Source organism: Scyliorhinus canicula, chromosome 2, assembly GCF_902713615.1.
Source record: "Scyliorhinus canicula chromosome 2, sScyCan1.1, whole genome shotgun sequence".
NCBI lineage: Eukaryota > Metazoa > Chordata > Chondrichthyes > Carcharhiniformes > Scyliorhinidae > Scyliorhinus > Scyliorhinus canicula.
Genome location: NC_052147.1, coordinates 195,959,612 through 195,978,552, shown reverse-complemented (window position 1 = coordinate 195,978,552; position 18,941 = coordinate 195,959,612). Strand labels below are relative to the sequence as shown.

Below are 18,941 nucleotides of genomic sequence, written 5' to 3'. Positions count from 1 at the left end.
AGTAGAAATTACAAATCAGCAAATACCACAAATGCACACGTACTTATTATCACTAAAGTTTGTTAATATTGCAGTTTACTTACTTAATCTGAGGATACTTATGGTGGGCAATAATATCACTATTTTTCAGCCACACAATATCAGGATTTGGGTTTCCAACAGCTTTCACTGCCATTGCAACAGGGGCACCTTCTTTAACACTGACATTTTTCAATTTTTCCACAAACTGTGGTCTCAGTAAATGCTCTTTAGCTGCAAAGAAAATTAAAAAAATGTCAAATATCAATGTTCAAAAATATACATTTGCAATAACATGCATAAACTTTCACTGTACTTAATGACTACAGTTTGGCAATTTGAGTGGCACAGTAGAAAAATACATTGATGCTCCAAATTGCTGTACAGTTGAGAGGTGGGCTGCAGCTTTACTTTGTGGTGTGCCACTGGGAGAAGCACACATTGCATCCAAATTGGTGCCAAGAAGAAGTGAAATTCACATGCTATACATGTTGACTCACTCTTTCAACATTTGGGAATTATGAACTTGAGATTCTGTCAAAACCTGGAAAATGACCCACCTCTTCAGCTCATTCCTCAAAAAGCAATACAATGACAGACCAATTTAAAAAAAATTATGTTCTTTTTTGCCTCGAAACATAGAAAATGTAATGTCAACATCTGTTGTTCTGGCATGCAATATGCACTAGATCACAGTATAATTGAGGCTTATTTCACATATAACCTACATAGCCTTATTAACCAAAGGTTTTAAGGGATCTGGGGCAAAGGCAGACATATGTGGCTGGATTCTCTGCCGGTCGGATGCTCCGTTTTGCCGCCAGCCCGGGGGTTTCCCGACGACGGGATGAACCTGAAATATGGTGTGGCGGGGCAGAGAATCCAGCCCAAGGAATTAGATCGCATTGGGTGGTGCATGAGATTTGAGGGACTAAGTGGCCTAATCCTGGTCCAAAGTTTCTATGTTCTCCCAAACTACCAGTTAATATGTAATGCACATGGTGTTTGCACAAAAAAGTGACTCAGCAAGGCCACATTTTTTGTAATCAAGTCTGCTTACATACAGCAGTTGAATTGTCTGTGCAGCACTCCATTCATTCACTGGCATGGAGGATCTGTCAAGAGGTTAATATTTTTTTAAATCTGGGTGACCTTGACATACTACTATAATGAGCCTGTTCACATACAGCTCAAATTTTGGCTTTAGAAGAGTAACTGTAATCTCCTGCAATGCTCTTTCAACCCAACATCCTTCTTTCTAGAGTTGCTGGGCACTGGAAAACCTATTGCTGCATTACAGTCCTCTCTCAGTGCATTCTAAGCAATGTAGATGGAGCAAAATATAAATATTATAATGAACTGGACGTTTGCTTTGTGAACTATGTTCAGCCTAATCATTGGCAGGTGCAAACGGCAGTGGAGCAGTGCTCACTATGCTGCTCATTGTTAATCTCTATGCGTCGCTTACAACAAACATAGAAAAAATAAAAACATATTTCTTGCAGCAAGTTCGCCTAAAATAATTATACACATTTTTAATTTATTGAGATGAAATTAAAATCAATAGTACCTTCTACAGAAAGTGTCATGGAAACAGAACTTTTGCCAGCTCTGTTTTGTGCCACAACAGTCCATTCACCAGAATCAAGAGGCAAAGCAGGAACGATGATCAGGGATTGAATTCCATCTTCCTTTACTACAATTTTGTGAGTATAATCATTCACAATTTGACGGCCTGTAACAAAAGTCAATATTAAGTCAACTACTTTATTTCACTGTATTATTTGTACACACTGAATAAATCAATGTAACAAAATATAATTCTTACCATTGTGGAACCATAGCGTCTCAGGCATGGGTCTACCAACAACCTTTAGGTCAAATCTAGCTGTCTGTCCCTCAGAACACTTAAATGATGTAGGTTTCAGAACAAAAACTGGTTTGTACAGTCTCTCTAGTTGAGTCTCATCAGTATCTTCCAACCGACGTGCTGGCGAACGACTTGGAGATCGAGGAGACACAGAACTAAAGAATTGGGGAAAAGATTTAACATGATCATTCACATTATTTCTACTTTGAAATCATTAACTAATTCATTTTGAAATTTTCTGAATGTTATCAAATGTGAAGCATGACATGAAATTAACACAAATTAATAGTGTCTAATAAATAGTACCGCATTCTCCTCATTATTTCTGTTGTTGGTAAATAAGTGTGGCCTGTTGGAGCACCAATGGGTTCAATAAACAGCTTTCCAGAGCAAATGGCATTTCCCTTCACATTGCTGGAAAACACTGTGTAGATGCCCTCATCTTCTGGCAAAACTGTCGGAATACGTAGATTGGCTCTGCCATCCTGAGAAATATCCATCTGGTAATGATCCCCATGTTTCAAACGCCTACCATCTTTGAACCATACAATCTATGAAAATACGAAATGTGTATCAGCATGACACATTCGATCATTTAAAAATCTCCCAAAAGAAAAGGTTACAAAAACATTTTAAATGTACAATACACTGTTCACATGAACCAGCATATCTAATAAGAAAAACATTTCATCTCAAACAATCTTCATGGCAAATGTGGCTTCCAATGCAAAAATTTGGTTACCTTGGGCAACGGATAACCAGATACTTTACAATGGAAAGTAACACCCATTCCATCAAGAACTCTAAAGCTTTTCAGAGTTGAATCGAATCCTGGTGCAACAGATTCATCTTCAGGAATATCTAACACCATTTCTTCACCATCCTCTTCGAGAAGCTCTTCCAAAGTGATCCTTATAATTCGCAATTCAATTTCTTTGATAAGTCTTTCTTCAAATGAGGAAATGTGATATTCCTGAAAAAAACATTATTTGTCAGTGAACAATAGATTAAAATACAGCAAAATCTTTATTGTCCGACATGTGCGGGAAATGGGTGGTGCCGTTTAATCAGAAATGCCAGTTAATGGAGAGTTCCATTTACTAGTGGAATACTGTATGATATTTGAAGCTTGAAGTAATGTGCAAGTACTCAAGAAGTAAAGAACAGTATTCTTTTTACTTCTATTATTTAATAATACATTAAGACATGAATTAAAGTATAACTAATGAAGTATACATGTACGGGTTCCAGATAACTGTGTAATTGCCGAGATAATTAGGATGTTATGCTCAGTGATTGTACTCTTCATCTTTACCCCTACTGGACTCTCTCCTCTGAATTCACTGCCCTCCCCTTCCCTCCCAAAATCTATGTTTCCATAAAAACCTCCTACCCACATTCATGGCCATTCTCTAAAACTTGCTATACCTAGAGCCTCTAAAACCCCATGGTCTCAATCAATGATAAGACCATTTCCAACCACTCACTTGTATTCCTCACTACCCACATCACTCTACTCCATTATAACCCATTTCCTTCTTCTACTTCCACTGAGGATACAAAAACACTTCTCCATATCACTCACAAGTGCACTTTCAAATTCCCAACTGCCCAGCCTTTGGCTTTTTATCTGCAAAATAATTCTGAAGCTACTGATTTATTCAACCATCCCTTCATCGGCTATATTGATGCACTTGCCTCCATCAAAATCTTTGAAATCTCCTATCTCTGTCGTTCCTCCGGACATAACCCTTATCTTCACTCTCTCAACAAGTGTAGGCTTGAGTGCATCTACTGGACAAATGGTTCAGCAATCTGTCACCAAAGACGGCTGGACTACAGAAAGCCCACATTCCCCTCTGCCAGCAACCATTATACCAGGTTGATAATGGACAAAAAAGTTTACCTGCTCCACTAACAAGGACTTGAACCCATTACCCCTGCATCCACACCACCACCAAGATGTGCAAGAAGCTCAAATATCTTCGCCACCAAAAATATATAATCTGCTCCGTTGTCATTGCTTTTTCTCTTCCTTTCCAGGCCCAGAAAGCCAGTCACCCATCAGGTTCCCTGTGGCCTAGCTCTGTCCCTTCCTACCTTCTAGGGTCCCCTGTGGTCATCTCTCTCCAAAACAGCTATACTATTTTGGATATGATTGGGGGAGATGACTCACCAGGGGAAGGTGGCAGCAGCCAGGTCATGGCACCATGGCTGGCTGTGCTGCACAGGAAGGCAGGAAAAAGAGTGGTAGAGCTATAGTGATAGAGGATGCAATGGTAAGGGAATAGACAGGTGTTTCTGTGGACGCAAACAAGACTCTCGGATAGTATGTTGTTTTGCTGGTGTAAGGGTCAACGATGTCTTGGAGCAGCTGCAGAACATTTTTGATGGGGAGAGTGAACAGCCAGCTGTCGTGGTCCATATAGGCACCAACAATACAGGTAAAAAAATGTGATGAGGTCCTACAAGCTGAATTTAGGGAGTCAAGAGTTGAACTAAAATGTAGGATCTCACAGGTAGTAATCTCAGGATTGCTACCAGTGCCACGTGCTGATCAGAGTAGGAATGACAGGATAGATAAGATTATTACATGGCTAGAGAGATGGTGCAAGAGGTAGCGATTCAAATTCCTGGGACATTGGAACGGGTTCAGGGGCAGGTGGGAACAGTTCAAACAGGACAGTCTACACCTGGTCAGGACTGTTTGTTTGCCAGGAGAATGTTTGCCAGTGCTGTTGGGGTGGGTTTAAACTAATGTGGCAGGGGGTGGAATGCAGGAGGTCAGAGGGAAGTAAAGTGGAGACAGAAACAAAAGGCAGGAAGGGGAAAAGGGAAAGGCAGAGAAAGCAAAGTCAAAAATCAAAAAGGGCCACAGTACAGAATACAAAGACTGTGGCGAACTCAGTGAATGGGTCCAGTAAGGCTCAGAGAAATAAAACACAGGGAGAGTGTCCAAAACATGACTGGACAGATGGCCTGAGAAAGCAGGGCAGAGGGCAAGAGAAGTCTAGATTAAACTGCATTTATTTCAATGCAAGAGGCCTGACGGGCAAGGCAGATGAACTCAGGGCATGGATGGGTACATGGGACTGGGATATTATAGCTATTACTGAACCATGACTAAGGGAGGGGCAGGACTGGCAGCTCAATATTCCAGGGTATAAATGTTATAGGAAAGTTGGAACAGGAAGTAAGAGAGGAAATGGAGTTGTGTTTTTGATGATGGAGAACATCATGGCAGTACAGAGGAGATATATCCGAGGGTTCACCCACTGAATCAATATGGGTAGAACTGAAAAATAAGAAGGGACAAATCACTTTGATAGGATTGTACTCCAGGCCCCCAAATAGTCAGCGGGAAATTGAGGAGTAAATATGTAAGGAGATTGCATATAGCTGTAAGAAAAATAGGGTAGTAATAGTTGGGGACTTTAACTTTCCCAACATTGACTGGGACAGCTACAGTATTAGGGGTTTGGATGGAGAGAAATTTATGGAGTGTGTTCAGGAGGAATTTCTCATTCAGTATGTGGATGGTCCGATTCGACAGGGGGCAAAACTTGACCTCCTCTTGGGACATAAGGAAGGGCAGGTGACAGAAGTGTTAGTGAGGGATTACTTTGGGACCAGTGACCATCACTCCATTAGATTTAAGATAGCTCTGGAGAATGATAGGTCTGGCCCAAAAGTTAAAATTCTAAATTGGGGCAAGGCTAGTTTTGATGGTATTAGACAGGAACTTTCAAAAGGTGAACCTGGGAGTGTTGATTGTGGCAGGCAAAGGGATGCCTGGTAAGTGGGAGGCTTTCAAAAGTGTGTTAACCAGGGTTCCTTTGAGTGAAGCCAGGGCTGGTAGAAGTAGGGAACCCTGAATGACTCCCGGACCAGCCTCCCCGGACAGGCGCCGGAATGTGGCGACTAGGGGCTTTTCACAGTAACTTCATTGAAGCCTACTCGTGACAATAAGTGATTTTCATTTTTTCATGACTCAGGATATTGAGGCCCTGATCAAAAATAAGGAGGCATATGACATTCATCAGCTGCTGGGATCAAGTGGATCCTTGAAAAGTACAGAGGTTGTAGGAGTAGAGTTAAGAGAGAAATCAGGAGGGCAAAAAGAGGGCATGAGATTGCTTTTGCAGATAAGGCAAAGGAGAATCTAAAGAGCTTCTACAAATACATAAAGGACAAAAGAGTAAGTAGGGAGCGAGTAGGGCCGTTTAAGGATCTACAAGGTCATCTATGTGCGAATCCACAAGAGATGGGTGAAGTCCTAAATTAATATTCCTCATCGGTATTTACTGTTGAGAAAGGCATGGATGTTAGAGTGTACATATTACAGAGAAGAAGGTGCTGGAAGTCTTAAAGCACATCAAGGTAGATAAATTCCTGGGACCTGATGAAATGCATCCCAGGACGTAGTGGGAGGCTCGAGAGGAAATTGCGGGTCCCCTGGTAGAGATACTTGAATCATCGACAGCCACAGGAGAGGTGCCTGAAGATTGGAGGGTAGCAAATGTTGTGCCTTTGTTTCAGAAGGGCTGCAGGGAAAAGCTTGGGAACTACAGACAGGTGAGCCTAACGTCTGTAGGGTAAGTTGTTAGTAGGTATTCTGAGAGACAGGATCTACAGACAAGGACTGATTAGGGACAGTCAGCATGGCTTTGTGAGGGGAAAATCATGTCTCAGGAATTTGATTGAGCTTTTTGAACGGGAAGGTAGATGAGGGCAGTGCAGTCAATGTTGTCTACATGGACTTTAGAAAGGCCTTTGACAAGGTACCACATGGTAGGTTGTTGCATCACATTAAATCTCACAGGATCCTGGGTGGGATAGCCAATTGGATACAAAATTGGCTTTACGATAGAAGACAATGGGTAGTTGTACAGGGTTGTTTTTCAAACTGGAGCCCTGTGACCAGTAGTGTGCTTCAGGGATCAGTGATGGGTCTACTGTTATTTGTTATTTATATTAATGATTTGGATGAGATTTTAGCAGGCATGGTTAGTACGTTTGCAGATGATGCCAAGATTGGTGGCATAGTGGACAGTAAAGAAGGTTCTCTAGGACTGCATTGGGATCTTGATCAATTGGCAGTGGGCTGATGAATAGCAGATGGAGTTTAATTTAGATAAATGTGACGTGATGCATTTTGGTGGATCGAATAACGGCAGAACCTACTCAATTAATGGTAGGGTGTTGAGGAGAATTATTGAACAAAGAGATCTAGGAGTACAGATTCATAGCTCCTTGAAAGTGGAGTCACAGGTGGACAGTTCTGGTCACCCTATTATAGAAAGGATATTAATAAATTAGAAAGAATACAGAAACTATTTACTATGATGCTACCGGGACTTGATGGAAGGAGAGGCTGGATAGACTTGGACTGTTTTCCCTGGTGCGGAGGAGACTTAGGGGTGATCTTATATAGGTCTATAAAATAATGAGTGGCATACATCAGGTAGATAGTCAACACCGTTTCCCAAAGGTAAGGGAGTCTAAAACTAAAGGGCATAAGTTTAAGGTGAGAGGGGAGAGATACAAAAGAGTTCAGAGAGGCATTTTTTTCACACAGAGGGTCGTGAGTGTCTAGAACGAGCTGCCAGAGGCTGCAGTAAAGGGGAATACAATTTTCTCTTTTAAAAAACATTTAGACAGTTAAATGGGTACAGTTGGTATAGAGGGATATGGGCCAAATGCAGGCAATTGGGACTAGCTTAGTGGTAAAAATTGGGCGGCATGGACAGGTTTGGCCGAAGGACCTGTTTCCGTGCTGTAAACCTCTATGACTCAATGATTCTCACACAATTCCTCCCCACTACTTATTTGATTCCAAGTAGTGATGGGGTAATAGAGAGGGGAGATGAGGGTAATGTAGTTGATGTGGTGTAATTGACTTCCAAAGGACATTTGATAAAATGTTACACAAAGACTTGTGAGCAAAATTACAGCTCATGGAATAAAAAGGACAGTGGCAACGTGTATGAGACGTTGGGTGAGTGGCAGGAAACATGGAGTAGGACTCTTGCTCTTCTTGATATCTATTAATGACCTAGACTTTCGTGTATCAGGCACAATTTCAAAATTTGAGGATGATATGAAACTTGGAAATATTGAGAACCATGTGGAGGATAGTGTGGAATTTTAAAACAACCTAGACAGGTTGGCGGAATGGGCAAAAAGTTAGCAGATGAAATTTAATGCAAAGTGGTGTAACGTGATTCATTTTGGTAGTAAGAACAGGGAGAGGCCATATAAATCTAAGGATACAATTCTAAAAGGGGTGTTGGAGAATAGGAACATATGATCATCTGAAGAGAAAAAAATTGCAGCCATACAGGGAAAAGGTGGAAGATAGGCCCTCTGTTGCTGCTCCTGTGGATAGCCAAATGCATCCTCATTGTGCAGTAACCATTCTGTGATTCTAGTCCCTTAACAGTATTCCTACTAAACTGTCAACTCCCCTCCCCATCCAGATCCTCTGACTAGACATTGTTACTAGTTCCCTCTTCATGGGTACTGTCTCCTCCCTTTTAAACCTGTCAGCACCAACCCCATCGTTGATATCAAAGCATGCTCTTTTACCACTTCTGTGAAGTCCTGCAGATTTTCTTTTTACATTAAAGGTGTAATATAACTGCAGGTTATTGAGTAGCTCGATAGACATTTGAAACAGATGGATAAGAGTATGAGAAATAATTTTTATTGTTGTGTCAAGGAACCTACAGAAACAGAATAAGCCAAATAGAGTCCTTCTGCCCTATATGTTTCTATGGCTCAATGGCAGACCAATATCTACAATGTGGTGAATATCTTACAATTGCACTGTAATTTTTGATTAAATCATTCCATCATAGATTTGTACACTCCATCTATAATGGCAAATATCCTTATACTTAGCCGACTGCAATTATATCCTTCCACCAGTAGTCACTGGAGATCCATGCAATTGAATGTATAAGACTAAAATGGTAACTAAACTATGTCTGCTATCTGATCTAGTTGTTTCCCACACTCTAATTTCACCTCACTTGAACACTACCCATTTCTTCAAGTAGAATTGTTGGTGAGAAAATTTAGAGGAGTAAACTATTCTATCAAGTAGTTTCCAAAATTGTTGTGCGCATAAGACTGTTTCACATCCACATCCCATTCTTTCTGATTGATACAGATATTGAGAAAAATAGTTACACAAAGTACTATTATGATCAGTTGGATGACTAATCAAGACACACTTTCCTTACTAATGCAAATAGTAATAATGTGAATGGCAATGAGTATTTCGTTTTAGTAACTCTGAACATATTAAATAACACCATTCACTCATTCGCTATCTCTAGACTTGACTATTCTTTTTTAAAATAAATTTAGAGCACCCAATTATTTTTTTTCCAATTAAGGGGCAATTTAGCGTGGCCAATCCACCGAGACTGCACATCTTTTGGGTTGTGTGGGTGAGACCCACGCAAACACGGGGAGAATGTGCAAACTCCACATGGTGTGTCCCGGGACCGGGACTGAACCTGGGACCTCAGTGCCTTGAGGCAGCAGTGCTAACCACTGCACCACTGTGCTGTCACTACTAGACATGAATATTCTAATGTGCTCCTGGCTGGTCTTCGACAATTTACTTTCTGTAAACTTAAGGTCATCCAAAAGCCTGTTTCCCAACTTTCATCACGTTGTGCTCACCTATCACCCATGTGTGCATTCATTTACATTGGCTCCCAGTCAAGCAAAAACATTATTTTAAAATTCTTATCCTGCAATCTCTGTAATCTCCTCCAGCCACAGAAACCTCCTGAGACACCTATACTCATTTAATTCTGACTTCTTGAACATTCTCGAGTTTATACATTTCACCATTGGTGGCCTAGGTCCTAAATTCTCTCTACTATTTCTAGCTCTCTTTCCTTCTTTCAGACACAAGTTTGGCCTCAGCTGCAGTGTTATGGCCAGAGCTGGACATTGTACTTTTGGAAGAATTCAAATGTTTTATTGAAGGTAGAGAAAAGTGTTAAGAGAATAGTTCCAAGGATGAGGAGCTTCAGTTACAGGGAGAAGTTGAGACTGTTTTCCTCAGAAAGGAGAAAGTTGGGAGGAGATTTGATGGAAGTATTCAAATTCAAGAGGGTCCGGCTTAGTAGACTGAGAGCAACCATTCCCTTTGGTGGAAAGGTGGATTTAAGATAACTAGCAAAAGAACAAGGAGCAAATAAGAAACATGTTTTATCCAGTGAGTAGTTAGGATCTGGAATGTACTGTCTGAAAGGGTGGTAGAGGCAGATTCAATTTTGGCTTTCAAAGGGAATTGGAAAAGCACTTGATGATTAAAAAAATATGCAGGATTTTCAGGAAAAAGGAGGGATGTGAGACTAACTGAATTGTTCTCGCAGAGAACTTGAATGGACTTAATGCACTGAAGGGCTTCTTTCTTTGCTGTAACTATTCTATAACTTTCACAGCTGGTACAAGCATACTAAAGGTCCATGGCAAACCTTCAGCCTTGAACTCATCAGTTGGTTTAGAAGGCCAGAGAGGGAACATCTATCTCAGCTTTGCTAGAAGAAAAGCCATACCATGGAGTAATATTAAGAAAAAAAGTGCAGAGATCTGAACAACAGCTTGTTAAGAAGCTAGAAACATGAACAGATGTGTCAAAGAAGCCCAGGGTTAAGTGAACAGAGACCAAAGTATTAGTCAGAAGAATTCAAGGAAGAGTAAAAGTGTTCTGAGTCAAAGATACAATCGTAATAATTAGATTTAAAGTGGGACAGCAGACTTCAGAAGCAGATGTCATTTTAATGCAGTCTGGGAATCAAGAGTTAAAATAATTGTGAGCAGTTTGCACAACTGTCAAGCCAAAAAGATCCAAAAGGGGTTGGTGTAAAGTCCTGGACTGGATTCACTGTTAATAAAAGCTTCTGCTCCACTTTTAAAAGTGTAATTTGAAACATCTGGCCTGGATTTTGGAATGCAAACCACTAAGGGAAAGCAGTATTACTCTGAGAGAAGGTTCTAAAGTGTGTTTTTGGGAGTAGAGTTTGGAAACTCTCACGTGTCAATCATCTGGGGGATTCTGAGGAGACATCCACATACATTCACTTGGGGTTCACAGTGGAGATATGTATTTTCCCACATTAATCTGGTACACTTAAAAGGTACTTTGTGTGTTAATGAGACCATTGTATCATGAGATGTACTTTGTAATCCGTGTTAATCCTAAAAGGTCCAATTGTTAGGTTTAGGGGAGGGTAAAGGCGTATTGTGTAATAATTCAACTTTTCATGTTTAATAAATGATTTTTCTCCTTTTGTTGTTAAAACTAATTAGCAGTCCTGTGACTCCGATCCTCCAAGTTTTATTAAAAAATAAATAAATGTTTTGGTCTTTTGAGCCAGGGTTCCATTGTGGGATTTCCCGTTCAGTCTTAACGTCAACCGGGATCGTAACATGATGTAATACTGCATTCCTGCAACAGTTACTGATGATTTATGCATAATTTACCAAATCAATAATCATTATGATAGAGTAGGCTATATTCAATTCTGTCCTTTGATATTATTTACTGATTCACAGTTTTGAAATCGTCATGTAGACGTATACATTTGTGAAACTGTCACATAACAGAATGGGGAATATAACATGAAATTCTGGGAAAGACTGCAACATAAATACATGGAAATCTGTATGCATGTTAGTATATGTGGATGTAGATAAGTAGAGCTAGACTTTTTATTCCCATTTCTGAAGCCTTTTTATTTACTAGTGTAGGTTCATTAGCAGTTAATTAGATTTTTTTTAACCATACCTCTCCCCTCCCAAAATTCTGCAGCTTAGGTGACTACCAAGTTTGTCTAACGCTTTCACCGTCCCAGATGGCTCTATGAAGATGCTTCATAAACCCTACATTTTTGACCAATCTTTTGCCATAGTACCAAATAACTTATATTGTTTTGTAATGCTCATGCGAAGCGCTACAATACGTATGTGAATATCAATTGTTGTTGTATTCACCCATCCATTTCTGCACTTTAGTAAAATAGAATATGAGCTTCCAAGATGATCTTGGCCAAAAGTGAACAATAATCAGGGAAGTTATGCTCTGCTGTATTTTGAAAACTGTTGAATTTAACCTTAACACTTATAAAACAAGTTAACTCTGCACATTACAAAACAAATGTTATAATTTTGCATTGCATTTCTAATATTTCTTAAGAAATGTTAACTAATTTTAAGATAACTCACATGTTCTTCTGTCATAGTTTTCAACATGATTGTGCTTTTGCCCATTTTCTTCCTGATCAGTGCTTGTTCTTTTTCGTACTCGGTCATAAAAATTGTTGGTGCTACATCTGCAATTTTGGGTTCTTGGACATACTCTGTTATTAATTCTGTCCGCTCTGTCACCACCTGGTGTTCCTTCATATAAAGCTCATAATCAGCTAAAAAGAAATTACATCAGAATTAGAAAAGCAAGCTACTAAAGACCTCTTGAGTTATTAAAATGGGAAATTAATACAATGAATTAAACAAATAAGGTTAAACTTAAATTATCTCCTACTTGGGCTGGAGGGATATAAACTGTGGTACTGCTCTGATATCAGTATTAAGATCACTGTTCTTGTCTCTCTCTAGCAGATAGACTTACATGGAAGACGCACATGGACATTTGCAAACAATAGAAAAATAGGAACCATGTTTCACAATGAAAAAGACACTTAGCAATTTCAGATTGTAATTTGAGCAAATGATTATTGGATGACATTGTGAAACATTTGAGAGGATGAAAACACACACTAAATGGTAAAATGCTAAAAGAATTTGAAAAGCTCCACTGAGCCTGAAACTGCTGTCCATGCTCAGGAAGGCAGCATCCACTCTCGCACCTAAACTAGTAGTCAAAATATTTCCTGACAGAAAGCTAAGACTGCTGCCAGAATGATGGGATGGTGTTGTCCCAGCTGGACCAAAAGCTCTTCCAGGCCACCTGCAACCTCCTCCAATGAAAATCAGCAGTCACGGGATAACACTACACAGGAGCACTAGGTGAGGCAAAGGCACACCAGGAACAGGCTCCAAGAGAATGTACAAGAGTGATTAGTTGACCCCGATATGCAACATGGAATGCTTTGAGTTATAAATTTGGCTTTAAGTGTTTATTTTGTGTGGGCTCTTATTTTTACATTAAGTCAAGTGAATGCTGTGATAGTCAGTGACAGAGGGAAGGGAAAGTGTGGGTCTGTTGGTGAATGGGAAATTGAGGTTTTGTTTACTGGCATTGCACAAAGATGGATTCACGACAGCCAGCCCAGCAAGAAAAGGGCTATCTCCTCTGTCTCTCCTCCTCCTGCTCCTTAGCTGTTTGTTAACTCATTGATAGCAAGGACTGTCTCTCTATGATTTTGATATTGTGTTGCATGCAACAGACCACAACAAAGCCCTGTCTATTACTGTTGGGTTCCTCGGCAGTGGTCCAGGCAGCAGAAGCATTGATTTTACACACCAACTGTTTACTCTCTCACATTTTATGTGGCAGCATGGCTTTCATTGTATGTATGCTGCACACATGTATGTGTGCCAGTGATATCAGCCATGTGGTAGCAAATAGCCTTTGTTATCTAGTTTCCACCCTTTGGTTTGTTGTGTTGACTCAAATGCAGTTGGCACAGCGAACTATGCAGAATGGAGGTGTGATAACTGCTACCATAATATCGGCATTGTCATGCATGATCCTGCCTATGTTCTTACACCAGCTGGACACGAAGGAAGCAGAATCCTTTTCAGTTGTGGTGCAAGGCAAAGTAGACATGTGGCGCACACAAAGAAATGTGCGTGCAGTAGCTGGAGGGTTGAGTTCCAAAATAGCCCTGTTGGTTTACTTCCAGAAATTCTTCACTGAATCCTTGCTAATTCCTCCACGCTATGGTATCGGTGTGACTCACCCTGAAACAATGCAATTGTGCTACAGATGCCAATTTGTACCCCAAACAGTAATCATAGCACCAAAACAAAGGTCACTACCAATACAGTTTTCATGCTGACAGAATCTAGGAGTGCCAATAGAATCTTGGAGCCCAGAAAGAGGCCATTGGCCCCTTCAGTCCTGTGTCAGCTCTTTGAAAGCAACAAACTGTTAATGCGAGGTTAAAACTTTTTTGACAGATGGTTGTTAGCAATTTCTTATTTTTAAATAAATTTAGAGTGCCCAATTCATTTTTTCCAATTAAGGGGCAATTTAGCGTGGCCAATCCACCTAACCTGCACATCTTTGGGTTGTGGGGGTGAAACCCACGCAAACACGGGGAGAATGTGCAAACTCCACATGGACAGTGACCCAGAGCCGGGATCGAACCTGGGACCTTGGTGCCGTGAGGCAACAAGGCTAACCGACTGCGCCACCGTGCTGCCCTGCTGTTAGCAATTTCAACCAGAAATAGTGTTTGAAGTAGAATCATAAGGGATAAACACCCCCCCCCCTCCAAAAAAAATAAAAATAGCGAGTATGGACAGGGAAATTAGACTAAGTGGTTAGATATTGCAGATAATATGTGATGGGCTAAATGCCTTCCTTCTATGCTGTAAAATGTTATTGTTCTATGTACATATCACAATTATCACTGCAGGCAGTAATCAAACTTTTAAAGCTAATTTACTAAGTCACTGATTTAATCATTACCTAAACAAAGATGTTTTCATTTCAAAAATAACTTGATCATAGTAATTAAATATCACTTCAATGATGCAGATTTAGTTGTTGCAGAAAACAGCTATCTTAACTATTATTTGAATGGCTCCCTACCTTCCTCCAGCAGTTGGGTTGATGCATAAATTTCTCCATGTTGGTTCCGAACAACAATGGAATATTCACCCGCGTCATCAGCGAAAGTCATGGAGATCACAAGTTTGCATTCTCCCAATTCCTTGTTGTAGCTCACTTTGTATCTATATAGGAATAACATACATATAGCATAAAAACTCAAAAAAATCCAAACAAAGAAAAATCTTGATGAACATGTAAGAAACCTGAAACAAGAAAATGCTATTCCACTCACTCCTTCCAAAGAATACATAGAATATATGATATCACAGGCTGTACTCAACCTAATCAATCATCTGGTTCCGTGATGAAAATTCACAGACCCGCAACATTCTGTAACTCTTTCCACAGATGCTGAATATTTCCAACATTTTTTATTTTTATTCCAGATTTCCAGCATCCACAGTATTTTGCATTTGTTTTCTACAAAGGGCCCCATGCCTTGAAAGATAACTCGAGCAAAATTCCAGAAAATAAATCAAATTGTATTTTCATTATTACTGTATGTAGCTTTGCCTTCCTTCACTTGACCTTCATTGATCCCAAGAATGCAGGAACCAAAGTAAGAATGAAGTACAAAACTGTAAATACTGTAAAGTCAGCAAGAAGCATCATATCCCATGAAACATTTAATTTCACTTACATTCAGACATGTTCTTAGTGCAGCATTAGCTACTTGAACAACATAAAGGCATTACTTCCACAGCCAGTATAAAAGCTATACTTTTGTAGGGATTTTCCAGCCCCGCTCACTGCTGGGATCTTCGGTCCTGCCAAAAGTCAATGGACTTTTGGGTAGCCTGCTGCATCCTCTGCAGTGGATCTCTCCATGACGGGGGTGGAAAATCCAAGCTATACATTCTAATTAACCAATTAATCTTCTGAACAATAAGTTTTGGAAAATTACTCGCTATCATCCAAAGATAAGCAAATGCATGCAGATCTAGTTTTGTGCACGTTTACAGGATTCAACTTTGGGTCGATTGCTTTAAAAAAAATGACTTTTTTTTTGTTCAAAGCAACGCAGAAGCCTCTGAATTCCATGGAGAAATTGATGATCTCTGTTGGTATCTCTTCCTTTCCTTTTCAATCTCATCCCCAACATTTATCCAATTCTTTTATGATAAAGTTAATCAAGATGTGGCGATGCCAGCGTTGGACTGGGGTGAGCATAGTAGGAAGTCTTACAACACCAGGTTAAAGTCCAACAGGTTTGTTTCAAACACTAGCTTTCAGAGCACTGCTCCTTCCTCAGCTGGATTCACCTCAGGTCATACTGGTCCCTTCCTCGTGCTGTGAATGACTCTGAAGCATTCTCGAGTATACTACTTTCTCCCATCAACTCACGAACACAAAGATTCATGCTGAGGTTTCACCTAAATGACCTCTTGATTCACCTTACTTAGAATCAAATAAATTTACAGCACAGAAGGAAACCCTTCTATCCATCGTACCAGTCCAAAAAGAGCAAGGAACCTTAATCCTATTTTCCAGCTCTTCGTCTGCAGAGTTCAAAGTTACTACACTTTAAGTGTATGTTCAAGTATGCTTAAAATGAAATTTCAGGCAGTGAGTTCCAGTTACCACCAGCCACTGGGTGATAAAATTAGCAACAATTTTCCTCGAACTCCTCCAAATTCTTCCCCTTCAATCCATACTTTATACTTTAAGTCCTTGCTCCTAGTTATTGACCTCTCTGTTAAAGATATAAGTTTGTCACATCCATTTTACCCATACATGTCACAATTTTGTTTGACTCAAATGAATATCCCCTCTGCCTCTTCTGTTCCAAAGAAAACAACCCCAGCCTACCCAACCTTTCCTCATAGCTTAAACCTTCCACTTCTGGCAATATCCTTAAAATCTTCACTCTGTCCTCTAAATTTAGTCACATCCTCCTGCAACATGGTGACCAGAACTAAATTGCAGGATCTTCATGACTCATGGTCCCTCAGATGAGTAGTCATCGTCTGGATTCAGGAACCTATTGAGAGATAAGTACAAAAGGTTTCCCCCAGCCCTCCACCTGCCTTCAAAATCCCTGTCCATGCCAATTCATGTCCTTCACCAAGACACCATGGCATTTCTATGGCCCTCATAGCCTCCAGGCCAAGCATGATCGGCAGAGAGCCCAGAGTAGCATAAAAGGATAACTCTGTTGACATAGTGCAGAGAAGAGAAAAAGTTGCTGATTGATAGTTTTATATTATAATAAGCTATTTTTGTGAGCTCTTTTGTCCATATCTCATTGTCTACTTGCACAAATTAGAAAAGTGTCAAGTGATTATTAACTTCTATTACTGATACTTCAAAGGTCTGATTGTTTGACACTTTTATAGGGTTGTAACACCAGCAGATTTTAAAAAGAAAATTATAAATGATTTTTAAAGCAGTTTCACAGATAAAATTGCCATTACAGGATTCATTTGTACTGCACGGTGTATATGCTGGGTTAATGGGCATGGGAGTGCTATGAGTCAGCATGGAGGACATGAGTTTGGGATGTGGTCCCAAGTTGGGATGGAGCAAGTTTGGGAGGCATAGAGGTGGCATGCAGAGTAGGTGGATGGGGTGATGGAGTATGAAGAGTAAGGGCCTTGAATGTAAGCAAACAACTGGGACAAAATGCTGATCAACCAAGATGGGTCTTTTAATAGCCACCTCCAGTCTGCTTCCAGGGGCATCAGGCCTCAATCTATTCTGCCCTCACCTCCCACTGCAAATTGGGTCTGATGGGTTTTTTTGAAAATCGAGGTGGATTTGCCGAATCAGCAAGTTTAATTATCCGCCTCTGTGGAGAAAACCTGGGCCACTGAGACCAACTAACCCAGCACGGACCAGGACCAAGATTGTGTGGATTTGGGCTGAGTCAGAAGGCCTTTCAAAATGCCAGGTGGGTCCCAGTTCTGGAATTCCTGGCCCTGTTCTGATATCTGGTGATTTTTGCCAGAACGCGATTGGTCTGTTGGTAGTGAGCTCATTCACAGAAATCCTACTGTTTCTGGCTCCAATGTAGAGTGGGCATTTCAAACCCTCCCCACCCACACAAACACAATTTTGATGGGTTTGGGCCTGTTCTGAGACATGTGGTTCTTGTCTGTTTAGAGAAGTTGTGAACAATGGGGGCATCCTAGTTCTGAGTCAGGAACCAAAAAGACAGCCATGCAATGTTCTCATTGAATTGCATTGCCTTTCTTCACTTCTCACACGCCATAAATCAATCACAGCCATTCACAGTATCAATGACACAAAGCTATTATCCTGTACACACTTCTTAATCTTGTGTAAATAAACACACAGGCACTAAAAAAACACTTCAAAGTAATATCTGGTTATTATAAAGTAATGAATATGTAATTCAAACAGAGATATTGCTCCCTTCTGCAGCCCTATAAACAATGTCTGCTGAGCTAATTGGATGAGGCATTCTTGGAGCTCGGCCAAACATTCATAATGAGGTCACCTTGAAAAACATTCTGCTTTCACTGCTTCTTTGGATATCTATGGATGCAATAGCCAGATGCACTCATTCTGAAAGTGTAGCTGAGCTCCAAACATAGCTAATTCACTTAGCTTAGTAGACAATGTTCACACAATGCGATTAATTGACACTTTTTTTGAAGTTGTAAGCTGAGCAGTTTCTTTCAGAGTAGATTTTCCAAAACTTCACGTTTACGGGGCAGCACGGTAGCATGGTGGTTAGCGTAAATGTTTCACAGCTCCAGGGTCCCAGGTTTGGTTCCCGGCTGGGTCACTGTCTGTGCGGAGTCTGCACGTCCTCCCCGTGTGTGCGTGGGTTTCCTCCGGGTGCTCCGGTTTCCTCCCACAGTCCAAAGATGTGCGGGTTAGGTGGATTGGCCATGCTAAATTGCCCGTAGTGTCCTAAAACGTAACGTTAAGGGGGGGTTGTTGGGTTACGGGTATAGGGTGGATACGTGGGTTTGAGTGGGGTGGTCATTGCTCGGCACAACATCGAGGGCCGAAGGGCCTGTTCTGTGCTGTACTGTTCTATGTTCGATGTTCTATGTTCTATACTGTGTAGGTTTCATGAGAATTTCAGAGGCTTCCGGATTATTCAATTTCTCATCATTCTGTACATAGTGAATACTGGAAAGTGGGTATGGAGGATGCATGGGGGCCATGAAAAGGGCATCGGGAGATGAGTGGGATGAAGTGTAAAGGAAGCAATGGGGGCATGGAGGGATCATGCAAAATATGAGGGGAAATGGA

General features: G+C 40.6%; 1 protein-coding gene across 1 annotated transcript in view; it reads right to left on the bottom strand.

The window, feature by feature from the left end:
* LOC119961858 (titin-like) overlaps positions 1-18,941 on the bottom strand; it is a 408,409-nt gene that overhangs the window by 370,089 nt on the left and 19,379 nt on the right. The window contains 7 exon segments of the mRNA XM_038789292.1: positions 84-252; positions 1,589-1,753; positions 1,847-2,043; positions 2,195-2,439; positions 2,631-2,861; positions 12,140-12,336; positions 14,694-14,836. Coding sequence (XP_038645220.1) covers positions 84-252; positions 1,589-1,753; positions 1,847-2,043; positions 2,195-2,439; positions 2,631-2,861; positions 12,140-12,336; positions 14,694-14,836 — 1,347 coding nt within the window.